At 36.8% G+C, this 14,789-nt stretch overlaps 2 protein-coding genes across 11 annotated transcripts in view; both read right to left on the bottom strand.

The window, feature by feature from the left end:
- The window catches only part of ERC1 (ELKS/RAB6-interacting/CAST family member 1), a 342,335-nt gene extending 331,825 nt beyond the window's left edge, over positions 1-10,510 (bottom strand). For 4 of the 10 annotated variants that reach the window (XM_021001454.2, XM_078156080.1, XM_021001457.2 and 1 more), the window contains exon 1: positions 9,719-10,507. In XM_021001454.2, coding sequence (XP_020857113.1) covers positions 9,719-10,387 — 669 coding nt within the window. In that variant the 5' untranslated portion in view covers positions 10,388-10,507. Of the gene's footprint in view, positions 1-9,718 lie in introns of all 10 variants that reach the window. The other 6 variants (XM_078156085.1, XM_078156087.1, XM_078156086.1 and 3 more) reach the window with 4 other exon arrangements.
- The window catches only part of LOC110218666 (uncharacterized), a 27,314-nt gene continuing 22,986 nt past the window's right edge, over positions 10,462-14,789 (bottom strand). Inside the window, exon 2 of the mRNA XM_021001469.2 lies at positions 10,462-10,549. Coding sequence (XP_020857128.1) covers positions 10,521-10,549 — 29 coding nt within the window. The 3' untranslated portion in view covers positions 10,462-10,520. The remainder of the gene's footprint in view (positions 10,550-14,789) is intronic.

The raw sequence follows: 14,789 nt of genomic DNA, 5'->3' as shown, positions 1-14,789 counted from the left end.
AATCCTAATAAAACATTAAAGTAGAATTTCTGAAAAAGTCAAAAAAGTTAACAAAATTAAATAAACTTAAAATTTGTTTTTGGGAAAAAATAATTTGATTTTTGAAAAAGAGAGGTAGGTTGTTTTATGAAAAATAAAAATATAATAAAACCGGTAACTTACATGAAATGGATGAATATTTACCAAAATATAAAATACACAGATTAACAGAGGAACTAAATGTTATTAGAAAAAAATGTGAACAAGCCATAAATGAACTCCTAAAAAACAACACACACACACACACACAAAACAAACCCAGAACCAGATAGATTTATAGGTGAATTCTTTCAAACATTTAAAGAACAATTAATTCCATTTTATACAAAACTATTTGAAAATAGGAAAAAGAGTCCTTTTCTGCTACAGAGTCTCAATACTTAAAGTAAAAAAGACAGCAGAAAAAGAAAATTATAAGTCAATATCCCTCATAAATATCAGTGCAAAACTATTAAATAAAAATGCTAGCAAAAGGTCTATGACAACAACATGTTTAAAAGATTATATACTATGAGTGGGCTGTATTTGTACCAGGTATGTGGGGTAGGATCAATATAAAGAAAATTATAAACATAACAGAACATATAACAGCAAAAATAATTAAAACCATGGGATTATATTAATAGATGCTGAAAAAGCTTTTGATAAAATAAAACTACCATTTCTGTTTTTCAGAAAAACAAACTAGAAAGCCTAGATTAAATGGATCTTTCCTTAGCAGGATAAGTAGTATGAATTATAACACTAAAAGAAAGGGTAAAAGCTCTGTGCTAAATACTGGGGATAAAAAGAAAGAAAGAAAACAGTTCTCGTTTTCAAAAAGCATAGAATCCAGTGTAGGAGGCAACAAACAAACAATTATATACAAACAAAAATGTATACAGGTAATTTGGAGATCATTTTAGAGGAAAAGAATTAAAATTAAGAGGAACTAGGAAATACTTCTTGAAGAAGGTGGGATTTTGGCTGGTCCCTGAAGGTCACCAGAGAAATCAAGAGATGGAGATAAGGAGAATTCCAGGTACAGGGGACAGCTAGTGGAAATGTAAAATGAAATGAAAAAATATATATTTTTTAAAAGACATTCATCTTTAAAGTAGAAAAAAAAAGATATCAGAAGATATCCACTAAATGAGTAATAACTAAACAAACTATGGTATACATGGATCTTACCATCTTTGACAGCTATAGACCTGTATGGTATCCTCCCTTCTCAGCTCAACTCCTTGAGAACATCATCGAGCTATATTAGTACACTGCCTATACTTCCTCTTCTCTCACTTGATGCTAAAAGCTTTGCAATCTGGCCTCTGACTTCATCATTCAATTGAAAGTACACTCTCCAAAGCCATCAGTGATCTCTCACTTATCCAATTTAATGACTTTTTCTCAAGTTTCATCCTTCTTGACCTCTCTTGCAGCTTTTGACACTGTTGATCAATCTCTTCTTCTGGCTATTCCTTCTTTTCTAAGATTTCATGGCATTGATCTCTCCTGGTTCTCCTTCTACCTGTCTTACTGCTCCTTTTCAATCTCCTTTGCTGGATCTTCATTCAGATCATATTTAATAACTGTGGATGTTGCCAAACGGCCTGTCCTAAACATTTTTCTGCCTCTAAGCTATTTTGTTTAGCAATCTCATCAGATCCCATAGGTTCAATTATTGTAGATGATTCTGAGATTTATATTATCCATTCTTAACCTCTCTTCTCCTGAACTCAAGTCATACATCATCAACTACTTTGTGGACCTCTCTAACTGGATGTCCCTTAAACATTTCAAACTCAACATTCCAAAACAGAACTCATTCTCTTTCTCCCAAAACTCTACCCTCTTTGCAATTTCTGTATTATTGTAGGAGTCCCCACTACCCAATTACCAACGCTGGCACCTTCGATGTCATCCTTGACTTCTCACCTGCACTCACATATTCAATCTGTTTCCAAGTCTTCACAACATTCCTCATATATGTGCCTTTCTCATCACTTACACAGCAGCCATCGTGGTGCAGACTCCCAGCCCCTCATACCTAGCTACTACAATAGCTCCTTGATCAGTCTCCCTGTCTCAAGTCTATCTCCACTCCAATTCCACCCTCCATTCAGTTGCCAAAGTAATCTTCCTAACTTCACAACTCAATAAACTCCTATGACTTCCCATTACCTTCAGAATTGAATACAAAATCCTTTGTTTGACATTTACAACCTGGCCTCCCCCAGTTACAATCTTCTTTCATTCTATTATGAAAGGCACTAGCCCTTTTGAGTTCCTCACACATAATGGCTACACCATCTCCTCCTCAACTTTACCTTCTGGCTCCATGGCTGCCTCCAGGTCTCAGATCATTTCCCACATCCTACCATAGAACTTTCTGTTCCCCCCTTCCCCATCCAGTGTCTTCCCTCTGAGATTACCATCCATCACTCTCTCTTTTGCATGTATGTAATTGTTTGCCTATTGTCTCCCCAAGTTAGAATGTAAACTCCTCAAGAGTTTTGTACCCCCAGCACATCAAAGGCACTTAATAAAATGCCTGCTGACTATGCATGTAATCCATATTATTGAATGTAATGGCATATTATTGCAATGTATGAAACAGTGAATATAATGAATGAAGAGAAACATGGGAAAACTTCTATAAATTGATGCAAAGTGAAATAAATAACTTGAAAGCAATATACATAATGAGATAATGGTGATGGAAAGAACAACTACAAAACAGCTGAAACTATACTGAATACTGAAATTGAATTGAAAAGCTTTGGCCCCAGGGGAAGATTTTGAAGTTATCTCTCCCACTTTCTTTGCACACATGAGGGTTTATAGATGTAGAATATGGCATATGAGGTCAGACTTTTTTTTGATATGTTGATTAGTTTTGCTAAACTATTGGTTTGTTTTAATTGTTTGTTGTAAGGAATGGCTCTCAAGGCAGGGGGCGAATATATGAGGAAATGCAGATGATGTAAATACAAGTTATCAATTAAAGTGTTTTTTTTTATAAAAAAAAAGAATTATATCTTTAAATCCAAGAAATGGCCTCAAAATACTGCAAGTTAAGGCTTCAATTACATAAAATGTCTAACTGGTGAAAGCCATAAAAGAAAAACTATCTACATAACTACTACATAAATCTGTAAAACAATTTTTGGATACTGTTGAAAGAAAAAAACACCTAAGTAAAAAAAAAATTTAAATCAGTCACCAAACTACTTAAAATAGAATACACTGACTTCCGAGTCAAAGGTGAAAGATGTACAATAAATTTTTAACGAATGTACTCATCATTAAAGTCATAGCAAATGGTATTATCATAGAGAAAGGATAAAAATACAAAATACAATAAAAATTACAAAATTACAGATCAGTTATACATGTGAGTATATGTTTCCAAAGCCTTAGTTCTGGAAGTTCAACCAAGGCTTAGTTGGATTCTTGACTTTGTTCAGTACAAACATGCAATTAAGAGTCTCTGTTATAGTACTAAAGGACTATTAGAATCTAAAAACAGCAGGGTACATGAGAAACAATCTTCTGCAATAACTTAGCAAAAATGAACCACACACCAAGCATTTTTAAGCAAATGTGTTTAATTTGTTATGACTGGATGAAGATATCAATGCCCTATTCAGACTACATATTCTGAACAGACAAAACATAGCAAAAAATCTTTAGTCCCAAAGTAAAATGGGGAAATTGGTTTAATTACAGTAAATCCTATTAAACCAGCCTCTTTATAAAGAATGAGAAGAGGGACCACTAAAGGCTCTGGAGAATATAATGAATGCAAATTTTAATTAGGGTACACCACTGGCTTACTATAATCTATTAATTAGCATTCCTAGTTACTACAACTCATTGCAGTGTTTCAACTTTACTTTTAAATTGTATCTTTCCCTTTTTGGCCCAAAGCTGCATACTCTTAGTTTTGTAATAGTAATTACAGTGTATGCAAGAAGAATGAAGTGCTGCCAGCTTCAGTAAATGTTTAATTAGAACAGAGGATAAAATCTAGAAAAGTCAATGTTCACCCTTCTGAAGTTATATAGCTTTTCTAGCGTTAACTCCCTGGACTACTTCGCTTTCAAAGAACTGTATCCTAGAGTTTTCATTAATTCAAATGCATTATCTTTGAAAACAACCTAATAATTGGGAGGAGGGGAAAACAAACAGTTTCAAAACAGGGCAATTAACTAGATTATTTCAAAATAAAGGAATATGCCTGATTTTTTTCTTTGATGTTAACATTAGTATTTTAAGCCTTCTGATGGTAATATCCAATTTACAAATGGGCATTTTAGCCATTCCCCAATTGATAAATGGTCAAAGGATATGAACAGACAATTCTCAGATGAAGAAATTAAAGCCATCTATAGTCATATGAAAAAATGCTCTAAATCGTTATTGATTAGAGAAATGCAAATCAAAACAACTCTGAGGTACCACATCACACCTATCAGATTGGCCAACATGACAAAACAGGAAAATGATAAACGTTGGAGAAGATGTGGGAAAATTGGAACGCTAATACATTGTGGGTGGAGTTGTGAAATGATCCAACCATTTTGGAGAACAATTTGGAACTATGCCCAAAGGGCTACAAAAATGTGCATACCCTTTGATCCAGCAATGGCACTTCTAGGGCTATATCCCAAAGAGATCAAACAAATGGGAAAAGGACCCACATGTACAAAAATATTCATAGCAGCTCTTTTTGTGGTGGCAAAGAATTGGAAATGGAGAGGATGCCCATCAATTGGGGAATGGCTGAGCAAGTTGTGGTATATGAATGTAATGGAATACTGTTGTTCTATAAGAAATGATGAACAGGCTGACTTCAGAAAAACCTGGGAAGACTTATATGGTCTGATGCTGAGTGAAGTGAGCAGAACCAAGAGGACTTTGTACACAATAGCAGCCACGTTATGCAATGACTAAGAATGTTAAACTGAACCCTTCTCAGCATTACAAGGATCTAAGACACCTCCAGAGGCCTCGGGATGGAAAATGCTGTCCACATCCAAAGAAAAAACTATGGAAGTCGAATCGCTCTCACTTATTTTTACCTTCTGTTGAGTTTTGTTTCATCTTTCTGATGGTTCCTCCTACTGGTTTTAATTTTTACTTACAACTTCACTAATGTGGAAAATATGTTGAATGGGTATGTAAATGTAAAGCCTATGTCAGATTGTGCGCCATCTTGGGGAGGGTAGGGGGAGAAAAAGGGAGAAAAATTTTCAACTCAAAAGCATATGGAAAAAAATATTTTTTAAATAAAAATTTAAAATAAAATTAAAAAAAGAAAACAAATGGGCATTTTACTGAAGACATGGCATAAAACATTTTTTTTGCTCTTTAATTTCTGAGCACCCAAGACATACAAAGAAAAAACAGTGTCAAAGCTAGTGACCTCAATTCAGTTCTTATATACTTACATATAATATCCATTTAACAAAAAGCATTATATAATCAGTCTTTAGAAAATAAACCACTTAAAAAGAAACCTACTTAGTATTTTCCTGTCATGTGTATTTTTTTCCCTTAAGATTTACCACATTAAAAAGTTAACATTATGAGCTCAAATTAAGACATTAGACTGTGAGTTCTTTCAAAGCAGAGACTGATCTTTGCCTTTCTCCACAGAGTGCCTGGCACACAGTGGCCACTTAATAAATGCTTGTTTACTTGACTTTAAAAAAAATTCCATTTAGATGGCTAGAATAAGCTTTGATTTTTTTTCTTTATCAATTAATCCATTTGAACTTGGATGGTATCCTGACACATCCATCATAATTAACTATTAAATATCTTACAACGTATAATGAGGAACTAAGATATTCAAAATACACAAATGTTATAAAATCAGTTTTTAAAAAGCAAGCAAGAAAATGGTCCCCTGGCCTAAGTGGTACATTGTGTATGTGGTATGTCCTCACCTATAATTTTTTAAATTAGAGTGTCACTTAGGGCACTAAAAAGTTAACTGCCTTGTCTAAAGTTAATCTCACTGCTAGTATGTGTCAGAGGCAGACCCTGAACCCCAGGTCTTCCCAACTCCAGGACCACCTCTTGATATATTATGTCACACTCGCCTATCTGTGTGTATGCGTATATATGCAAGTGAATGTATGTATGTGTACATGCATAAATATATAGCCTTGGTATCACTCTTTCTCACTCTACATATCCCATCAGTTGCAAAATCTTGCTGTATCTACCTTCACATCTCTCACATCCAAACCATTCTCTCTACTCACTGCTACCTCCTTAACTGATGCCATCATCATTTCTCAAGGACGTTATTGCAACATCCTCCTAACTGGTCTCCCTAACTAAAGTCTTTCCCCACTCCAGTCCACCCTACACATAGCTGCTAGAGTGATTTTCCTCAGGTAATATCTAACCTACTCAAACAACTACTCAATTCCCCTACTCAATCAATTCATGGGCTTTGTATGGTCTCCAGAATAAAATATAAACTATTTCATTTAGCTTTTAAACCTTCAAACCTGCTGCAAACCTATCTTTCCAGCTTTAGTACGTATCACTCCCCTTCTGCCACTCTACATTCCAACTAAACTGGTCTTCACCCACAGCACTCCATTTCCTGTTCCATTCCTCTGCACTGGTAACTCCTCACCCTCAGTCCTTTAATGCATTTTCTTTTCCTCCTCATCTCCAGCTCCTCAGACTCCCCTTTCTACAAGACACAGCTTAAATATCTATTTCTACATAGTCTTTCATGGTCTCCCCATCATCTCCCTCCATGACTACCTTGCATTTATTCTGTATATAAATATGTATCAGAATGAGCCTTGAGAGTACAGAATGTTTCATTCTTTTTTGTACCACCCATATGTAGCATAACAAACAGCATATTGTATGTAACAGGCACTTCATAAGTTTTTGCTGATTTACGTGTGTGTAAGGTAAAGGCAGTGTGCCAAAGCGAGTGAAAGATGATCTGGGCCTCAGAAGACCAGGGTTCAAGTCTCACCTTTGATATATACTGCCTCTAATCTCTAATGACTCAGGCATCTCTCTCAGTCTGTAAGTAACAGAGAAGATACTGATGATAGAGGAAATTCCTCACATCAAGCTCCTTACAACAATGTAATTACAAGTATATAAAATATTTATAGACATAAATCCACACATCTATCTAGTCTTACAAGGGACCCCTGTAATTGTTGTTGTTGTTCAGTCATCCCTGACTCCTCATGACCCCATCTGGGGTTTTCTTGGCAAAGATGATGGAATGGTTTGCCATTCCCTTCTCCAGTAGAATAGGCAAAGAGAGGTTAAGCGGCTTGTCCAGGTTCACCCAGCTAGTGAGTGTCTGAGGCCTGATGGGAACTCAGGTATTCCCAGTGCTCTATCCACTGAGCCACCTAAGCTGCATGAGCCACCTAACAATAAGCTACTACTAAGTTAATAGTAAGCTACAAAAGCGTAAAACTGCACTAAGACTTTTGGAATGCCCTGTATACATACCAACAAACACAAACATCTATACATCTGAAGTATTCTGTGCCTTTTCAGACAAAAGTGGTGCAGGAGATACAGCACTGGGCCTAAAGTCACAAAGACCTGAGATTAAATCCGGCCTCAGACCCTTCCTAGTTCTGCAATCAGGGGCAAGTCACTTAACTCCTATCTGCCTGTTTCTTCATCAGTGAAATGGGGATAATAATAGCATCTACCTACCAGGGTTGTTGTGAGGTTCAAATGAGATAATAATAAGTGTAAGGCATTTAGCTCAGTGCCTGCCACAGAGTAAGTGCTATATAAATGCTAACTATTATCATCGTCATCATTATTAAAACAAAAAAAATACACATACAGCAAAAGCAGATTCTTCGTTCTTTATAGTAACATATGGTAATAAGTTATTTCATTTTTTGTAAAATTGATAAAATTTTTACCATATTGATTTTTATAGTTCAAAATCACAACATATGAATATTCAGAAAATACAAGATATGTTTTATATTTTGGGAGTATGTGGCAATGGCCGCCAAAGTATCAAAGATACTTTGCTTTCATCAGCTAACATTACGTAATAGTAAATCACATTTTCTTTGTCATGGACTTTCTGAAAAATTTGTCATTTCCAGAAATGGCATTACAAAGCACCAGCAAAATCTTCAAGAGAAAGTCAATATGTTTGAGGACAAGGTGATCTAGAAAATTACTGTAGGAAACTCTCAAGTGTAATTCTTTTTAAAGTAGAAATTGTTTTTTCTCAAGAGCCTGTGATTTTAAAATAACCAAGTCAGAGTCACATAATTATTGAAGATACATAGTATTTATGATAGAGAATAAAGCTAACCACTACAATTTAATTTATGTTTAGCAATGCATGATATGTACAGAAAGCAAGAATGTTACAATACTTACTTTCCTTCTTAGCAACATGCCAAGAGCCAGGTGAAGTTTCAAACAAATCACTTAAGTAATTCACAGTCAATACAGAACATATCAAAAAATGATTCGATTTATGCATTTATAATATCAACAGGAAACCAACTGCTTTGAAAAAATAACTCTCACAAAGGAAGTTTAGCTTTTTTGAAACAAAACATTAAGGTTCACAAATTCAAAGACCGCTCCCAGAAACCCTTTTGAAAAGAAGCTTATTTTAGGTTTCTGTTACTTGAACCCTAAAGCATATGTTCACACTTTTAATGTTATAAAACATCTGCAAAGAGAGATAAATGACACAATAATGAATGAAGCATAATTTATATTACCTCGAAGGGCAGGTTAGCACTAAATGAACAGCTTATGAAATTGATAATACATTTGGTTCTTGACCTGGAATATCTCATTATTCAAATATTTAGCCAATTCTTTTTTTTAAAATATAAGTTAAAATTTTACATTTTTCTTTTTCCTGAACTTCAATGAATTAAGGAGCCAAAAAAACAGGCTGTCTAATCATCTTCAAGATCAAATTACATTAATGTCACTAAACAAAATAAACATTTGTTTGATAACTTATAGCTGATACTCAAATATTGAAATTAAATATTCAAAAAAAAAAAGAGGGGCAGCTAGGTGGCACAGTGGATAGAGTACAGGCCCTGGAGTCAGAAAGACCTGAGTTCAAATCTGGCCTTAGACACATAACACTTACTAGCTGTGTGACTCTGGGCAAGTCACTTAACCCCAACTGCCTGCCAAAAAAAAAGAAAATTAAACATTAAATTTTCAATTACTACCCTCAATGTTATATTGTTCAACTGAGAACAGCTCAAAGTAATGCACTCAATTTTAAAGGAGAAGACAGTGCTATAATTCTGGACATATGGGAAAACAGAAGATAACCTTATATGCTCTCAAATGCTCTAAGCAATGGATGGCACCGCTTGTGGTATAGTATATTCTCATTAGAGCTGAGAAAAATACAACATGCTGAAAGGAGAGATTCAAAGGCAGTTAGAAAAATCAAATAGAAACAAAATAAGCAGAAAAGTGATATAAAGTGGATTAAACAAATGGAAACAAAGTAGCAAGGTTGGGACAATGAGGCATTTAGGAAAAAAATTAAGAAACAGGCAAAAAACCCTTAAGATAAAGATGGCATGAAAGACAGGGAGAAGTGGGAAAATAAAATGTGATTCATTTCATATATATGTGAATTCAGTGCACACAGATAAATACAAGTATAACTAACCTGGTTTTCCTCTTGCACAACTCTATATTGTTCCTTCCAAACAGTGATTTTGGAAGCTTCATCTTTTCTCAGGGCTCGTTCCTTCTTCAACTCTGGACTCCAAAAGGTCTTGATGCTATTCATTGAAGAGCTCAATTTACTCTCTTTCACTTCTACGTCCTTACGTAACAGATCATTTTCCCTCAACACTTCCTTCAATTGTGTCTGTAGATCCATAATTGTGTTATCCCTTGCCTGGCGCAATGAATGAGGTACAGTGGATGCCATACTCACAGGAGGGAGGTGATGTTCTCCAAACGCTATGGTGTCACTGGCAACCCCACTGCTAGCAATATTGGGGCTGCTGCCCATAGCAGTCATCCTAACACCATAAGGCAGCCGACCCCCAGAACGGCCAAGTGTCATGGTGCTTTTAGGTGTATCTGGGCCCATATTTTCATGGTCACTTAAGTACATAGGCCCTGATGTAGCATAGGCAGCATTTAAGGACTGGATATTTTCCATTGAAAGAGTTTTACCACTGCCACCTCCAGTACTGCTTCCAGAACTCCCTCCTGTGCTATTGGTTCGACGGTGACCCAAACGCGGGGAACGAGGAAGCCTCGGTGAACGCCCAGGACTCTGACTGCTTGGTTCAACTTTGCCAACCGAACGAGCACTTCCATACATGGCTGCGCAAAGGAGTGAGATGTCAAGACAGATTCAAAGCAGAAAGTATAGAACTGGATGAGGTTTCTCTATGGTTATGAGTCTGTTTAAGGCTAATCAGAATTAATAGATTCCCAGTTGTCCATTCTTGAAGTCACACGCTCATGATGTCTAAAACCATATCTGCAAGAAAAGGAACACACAAATACCCTGTTAATAGGTAAGAAGAAACCTTTAATTTCTACCAATAAGAGGGGAAATAAAAGCATTCCCTATTACCAATTCCTCTAGGTATCCAAATACTAATTAAAAGTGTATTTTATTTTCAAAGGAATCATCATGTAATATTCAAAAAAGCCCTCTGGCTATGAAAGAGGCCTCTCTGAATTCTATAGGACTTAAGCCACAGGCCACCTCCTTTCTAGGAATGCCACCTCCCAAAATTCCCATCACTGTTTTTGGAAACCTTCATGCTAAAAACTTCTATCCCCATGACACCCAGAGTGTCAAATTTGAGGCCCAACCAAGATTAAAATGGAACTGGGAAATGTTTAGCAAAATAAATAAAAATACAATATAACACAGATAACCTTAATTTGTAGTTTTTCTAAGTCAATATGTAGCCCACAGGGATCCCTTTCTATTTGAATTTGACTCCACTGCTGTACACTACCAGTCCTTACTGGCCAATCTCCGATGCTTCCACACCAGCAACATTAGAGGTGAAAAACCAGACACTCTTAATTGAAGCCCTGTCTTCTTTTTACAAAAAACCACAACCATGACCAGCTTTGTTGCTGCCCTAATAGTCAGATCTCTCCAGTTCTCCACCCACTGCTCTAGGATAGATATATTATCTATCCACTGCCCCTGTTTTGGAACTCCCATTTCCAATGTCAAGGAAGGGAGAAATATAATCCTAGTTTTTAAGGTGTGAGCCCCCAGCCTCAGTGTAGGAGTTCAGCATGCTTCCCTGGAAGAGATAAACCCCAGCTGTCCTCCACACTAATTAACATGAGTGATTGGAGAGTTGAAACTAGGTACACTGTGGCCAAAAGACAATTCCTCCAAAGGATCATCAATAAAACTCCTTTCTTCCCCTAGAACTGACCAGAAGACCCTGAGGTCCAGTAATTTCTTTGGTTCCCTAGTTGCTCCCTTGTCCTTTTAGCCCTGGGTATCCCCTAAGTTTTGAGCTTCCTGTGCAAGTTAAGAAATACTATTCCTTTTAATATCATTGACCAGGAGTTAAGTATTTTGCCCAAGGTCACATGGCTAGTAAATGTCTGAGGCCTCTTCTGAACTCACAAAGAGGAGTCTTCCTCTTTCCCAGCCCAGTGTTCTACCCACTGCACCACCCAACAGTGCAAAGCCCTAAACCTAGTCAGGAAGACCTGAGTTTAAATCCAGCCTCAGATACATACTAGCTGTGTGACCCTGGGCAAGTCACTTAACCCTGTTTGCCTCAGTTTCCTCATCTGTAAAATGAGCTGGAGAAGGAAATGGCAAACCACTCCAGTATCTCTACCAAGAAAACCCCAGATGGGGTCACAAAGAGTTGGACATGACTAAAACAACTGAAAAAACTGAACAAGTGACTATGTGGGACTGGGTCTAGAAATAATCATAGGTCATCCCAATGATTACCTTTTCACGACTAACCTGGCACCTAGTCTTAAATACTAAATTTTACTATACAGCAAGACACAGAATATAACAGTTTACAAAAACAGAAAGGGATGGGGAGGTACACAGTGAGTGTGAGCACGCTGTAAGACTAAGATATAAAGCTGGACAGTCTTGAAGATCATCTTGTCTAGCCATTCTTAAATTTTTTCCACTCGCAACCCCTTCAGTGCTTCTTAACTGGTACAAAGGATGAATCCAATATGCAGAAGGTCTTTCTCTAGATCTCATCATATTTTCAATCAAACTTATGGGGGAACAAAAAGAAGAGCTTCACAAGAAGCATGGATACAGGTGTGGATGGATTGTGATCTGAAATATTTTATGAGAACTTCTAAATCAATAAAATCACAGATTCATTTGAGTATTATGAATCCCAAAGTTCAGTCCAAGCATTTTTATTATACAGGATATTTTTGAATCAATAAATCAACAAGTATTCATTGAGCACTTGCTACATACAATTTATATGTTAAGAGCTAGGGATACAATGAGAGAAGTTGTGGGCCAGGAATCAGGACAATATGTGTTAGCCCATCCATAGCTCCACAATGCCAACCAACAAGCAAAGAAGTTGGGATAAAGACCAGGAACAACTGGGATTAATACTGCACTCAGCTGTGGTCCTTTGACCAAGAGGAGTATAAAAGTGTTGGCGCCAAAAAAAAAGTGTTGACCTTTGGGGTTTTGGTTTTTTTTTTACACTCTTGATAAGAGATCCTGAGGTTCCAGAGACCCACCTTGCTTTTTTCAATCTTTTTGCCAACTGCCTTCTTGACAGCAGGTTTTTTTTTAATCTTCTGAATTGTTTGGTTTTTTTTTTTAATTCACCTGGAGAATTGCTCCTACCTAAGGATTTTGCAATGGTTTTTTAGTAAAAGGACTGTTTATTTAAAGTCTGGCTCTGAATGGTCCACTGTACCAGATGCAGGAAAGCAACTCCCACAGAAGGGAAATGGACATTCCCCTCGAGGGGTTTATATTCTAATGGGAAGGAGAACATGTACATGAACTGACACACATAAAAAATATATACAAAATGAATACAAGATCTCTTTAGAATGAGGTGGGGGCGGGGGGTCAGGAAGACAGAGACCAGGAATGATTTATAGAACTGGAAAGGGAATTAGAGGTGAGCTAGGCCAAAAACTTTATTTTACAGATGTGGAAACTAAGGCCCAGCACAGAGCTAGTAGGTGGCAGAACTGAGATTCAAACAGATCCTAATCCAAATACAGTGCTTTTTTCACTACACCATGCATAAAAAGGTGGCAATGCAACTGAGCCTTGAAGGAAATCACTGAAATACATGAGCTATAAGATGTGGGAATATTATATTAAGGAAGTGTTAAACTTTGGATTAGGTTTTCTTTACAAATTTGTGGATCCCTGGAAATTATATCAAGATATTAGAACCAGCTTCTAAATCTCTTTTACTTGTACTCTTATGTAAAATTGTAGAAGTTAAATGCAAAAGTCAGAGTAATTGTGTGCCACCCATATTATTCACTAAAATCTCACTGTTCCCATTTATTTAAAATTCTACTATGAATACTAATATGATTTTTAAAATTCTTTAATGACTTTCAGGCTCTATAAGTTAATTTCCTTTTCGCATGGTATAAATGAACATGGCTTCTTGATTTAAGAAAAGCATAATATGAAATACTATTTTTGATGGAGCAGCCGCTGATATGACAACATCATAGGATTTTTTATGCACTATATTTTAGCATGTTCAGTGTGATTCAGCTCTCTATCTTCTCTAAAACATAATAAATTTCAGTATTGTTTTGATGTGATATTTCATAGTATGGTTTCTAAATTATACTTTGAGAAAAATGTGATGGGCCCAAGTAGGATTCAGCATGTTTGCAACAATCTTATAACCCATTAGTAAGAAGTGGCATAATGGATGATTGGACAAGGAGGTACTGGCCTGGTCATGTACCAGGCCAATGAGGGCTAACAGATGGACAGCCCAAATGCTGCCTTGGTACTCATGATGTGTCTGTTGGATTGGAAACATGATGAGACCTAGAGAAAGACCTCCTGCATACTGGATGATCCTTTGTACAAGTTAGACTAGATGACTTTCAAGACTGTCCAACTTTATATCTTAGTGCAAAAATGTTTTCTTTTTGGCAAAGACCTTTTCCTGTTGAGTGGCAAAATGAATGTGATTCCTAAACTCCTTTGCCTGGAAATATGTAGGACATGCCCCATATTCTAAGATTAGAGAGACAAAAATATTTAGACAATCCTACCTCAAAACTTTGAAAGGTTTATGTCATTTTGCTAATAAATGATCAGGCACATCATTCAGGAGGACTCTTCCTCACCTCCCGCAAACAGTGAGGCTGCCCTAGCTTACCCAAGGACCCAACACACAGGCTTACAACAAAACCTAATCCTACATTCCAGTGCCCCTTCCAGACCCCAGCTCCAGGCTGTGGAAAATTCTTCCATCATCAAGCGAGGCAGGGCTACAGCAGTGATCATGGCAGAACAAGACAGCCAGCCAGCACTGAAGTGGGCTGCAAAAGATCGCTATAAGACAACAGAAGAACAGAGTGAAAGGAGCAAGATGTGTGTCTCGGCTTAAACTCAACACCACTCCACCTCCCTCCTCCTACAGAGCCTTGGAGAACCAAATAACAGAAATCAAACCCACAACACCAATGAAGCAGAGCTTTGCCCAGACAGATAACTGAGGAAATAAGAAAGGTGGAGCAGG

Source organism: Phascolarctos cinereus, unplaced genomic scaffold (genome assembly GCF_003287225.1).
Source record: "Phascolarctos cinereus isolate Bilbo 61053 unplaced genomic scaffold, phaCin_HiC Scaffold_1;HRSCAF=81, whole genome shotgun sequence".
Lineage (NCBI taxonomy): Eukaryota > Metazoa > Chordata > Mammalia > Diprotodontia > Phascolarctidae > Phascolarctos > Phascolarctos cinereus.
Note: the sequence above shows the minus strand (reverse complement) of the source record. Positions and strands in the feature narration are given on the sequence as shown.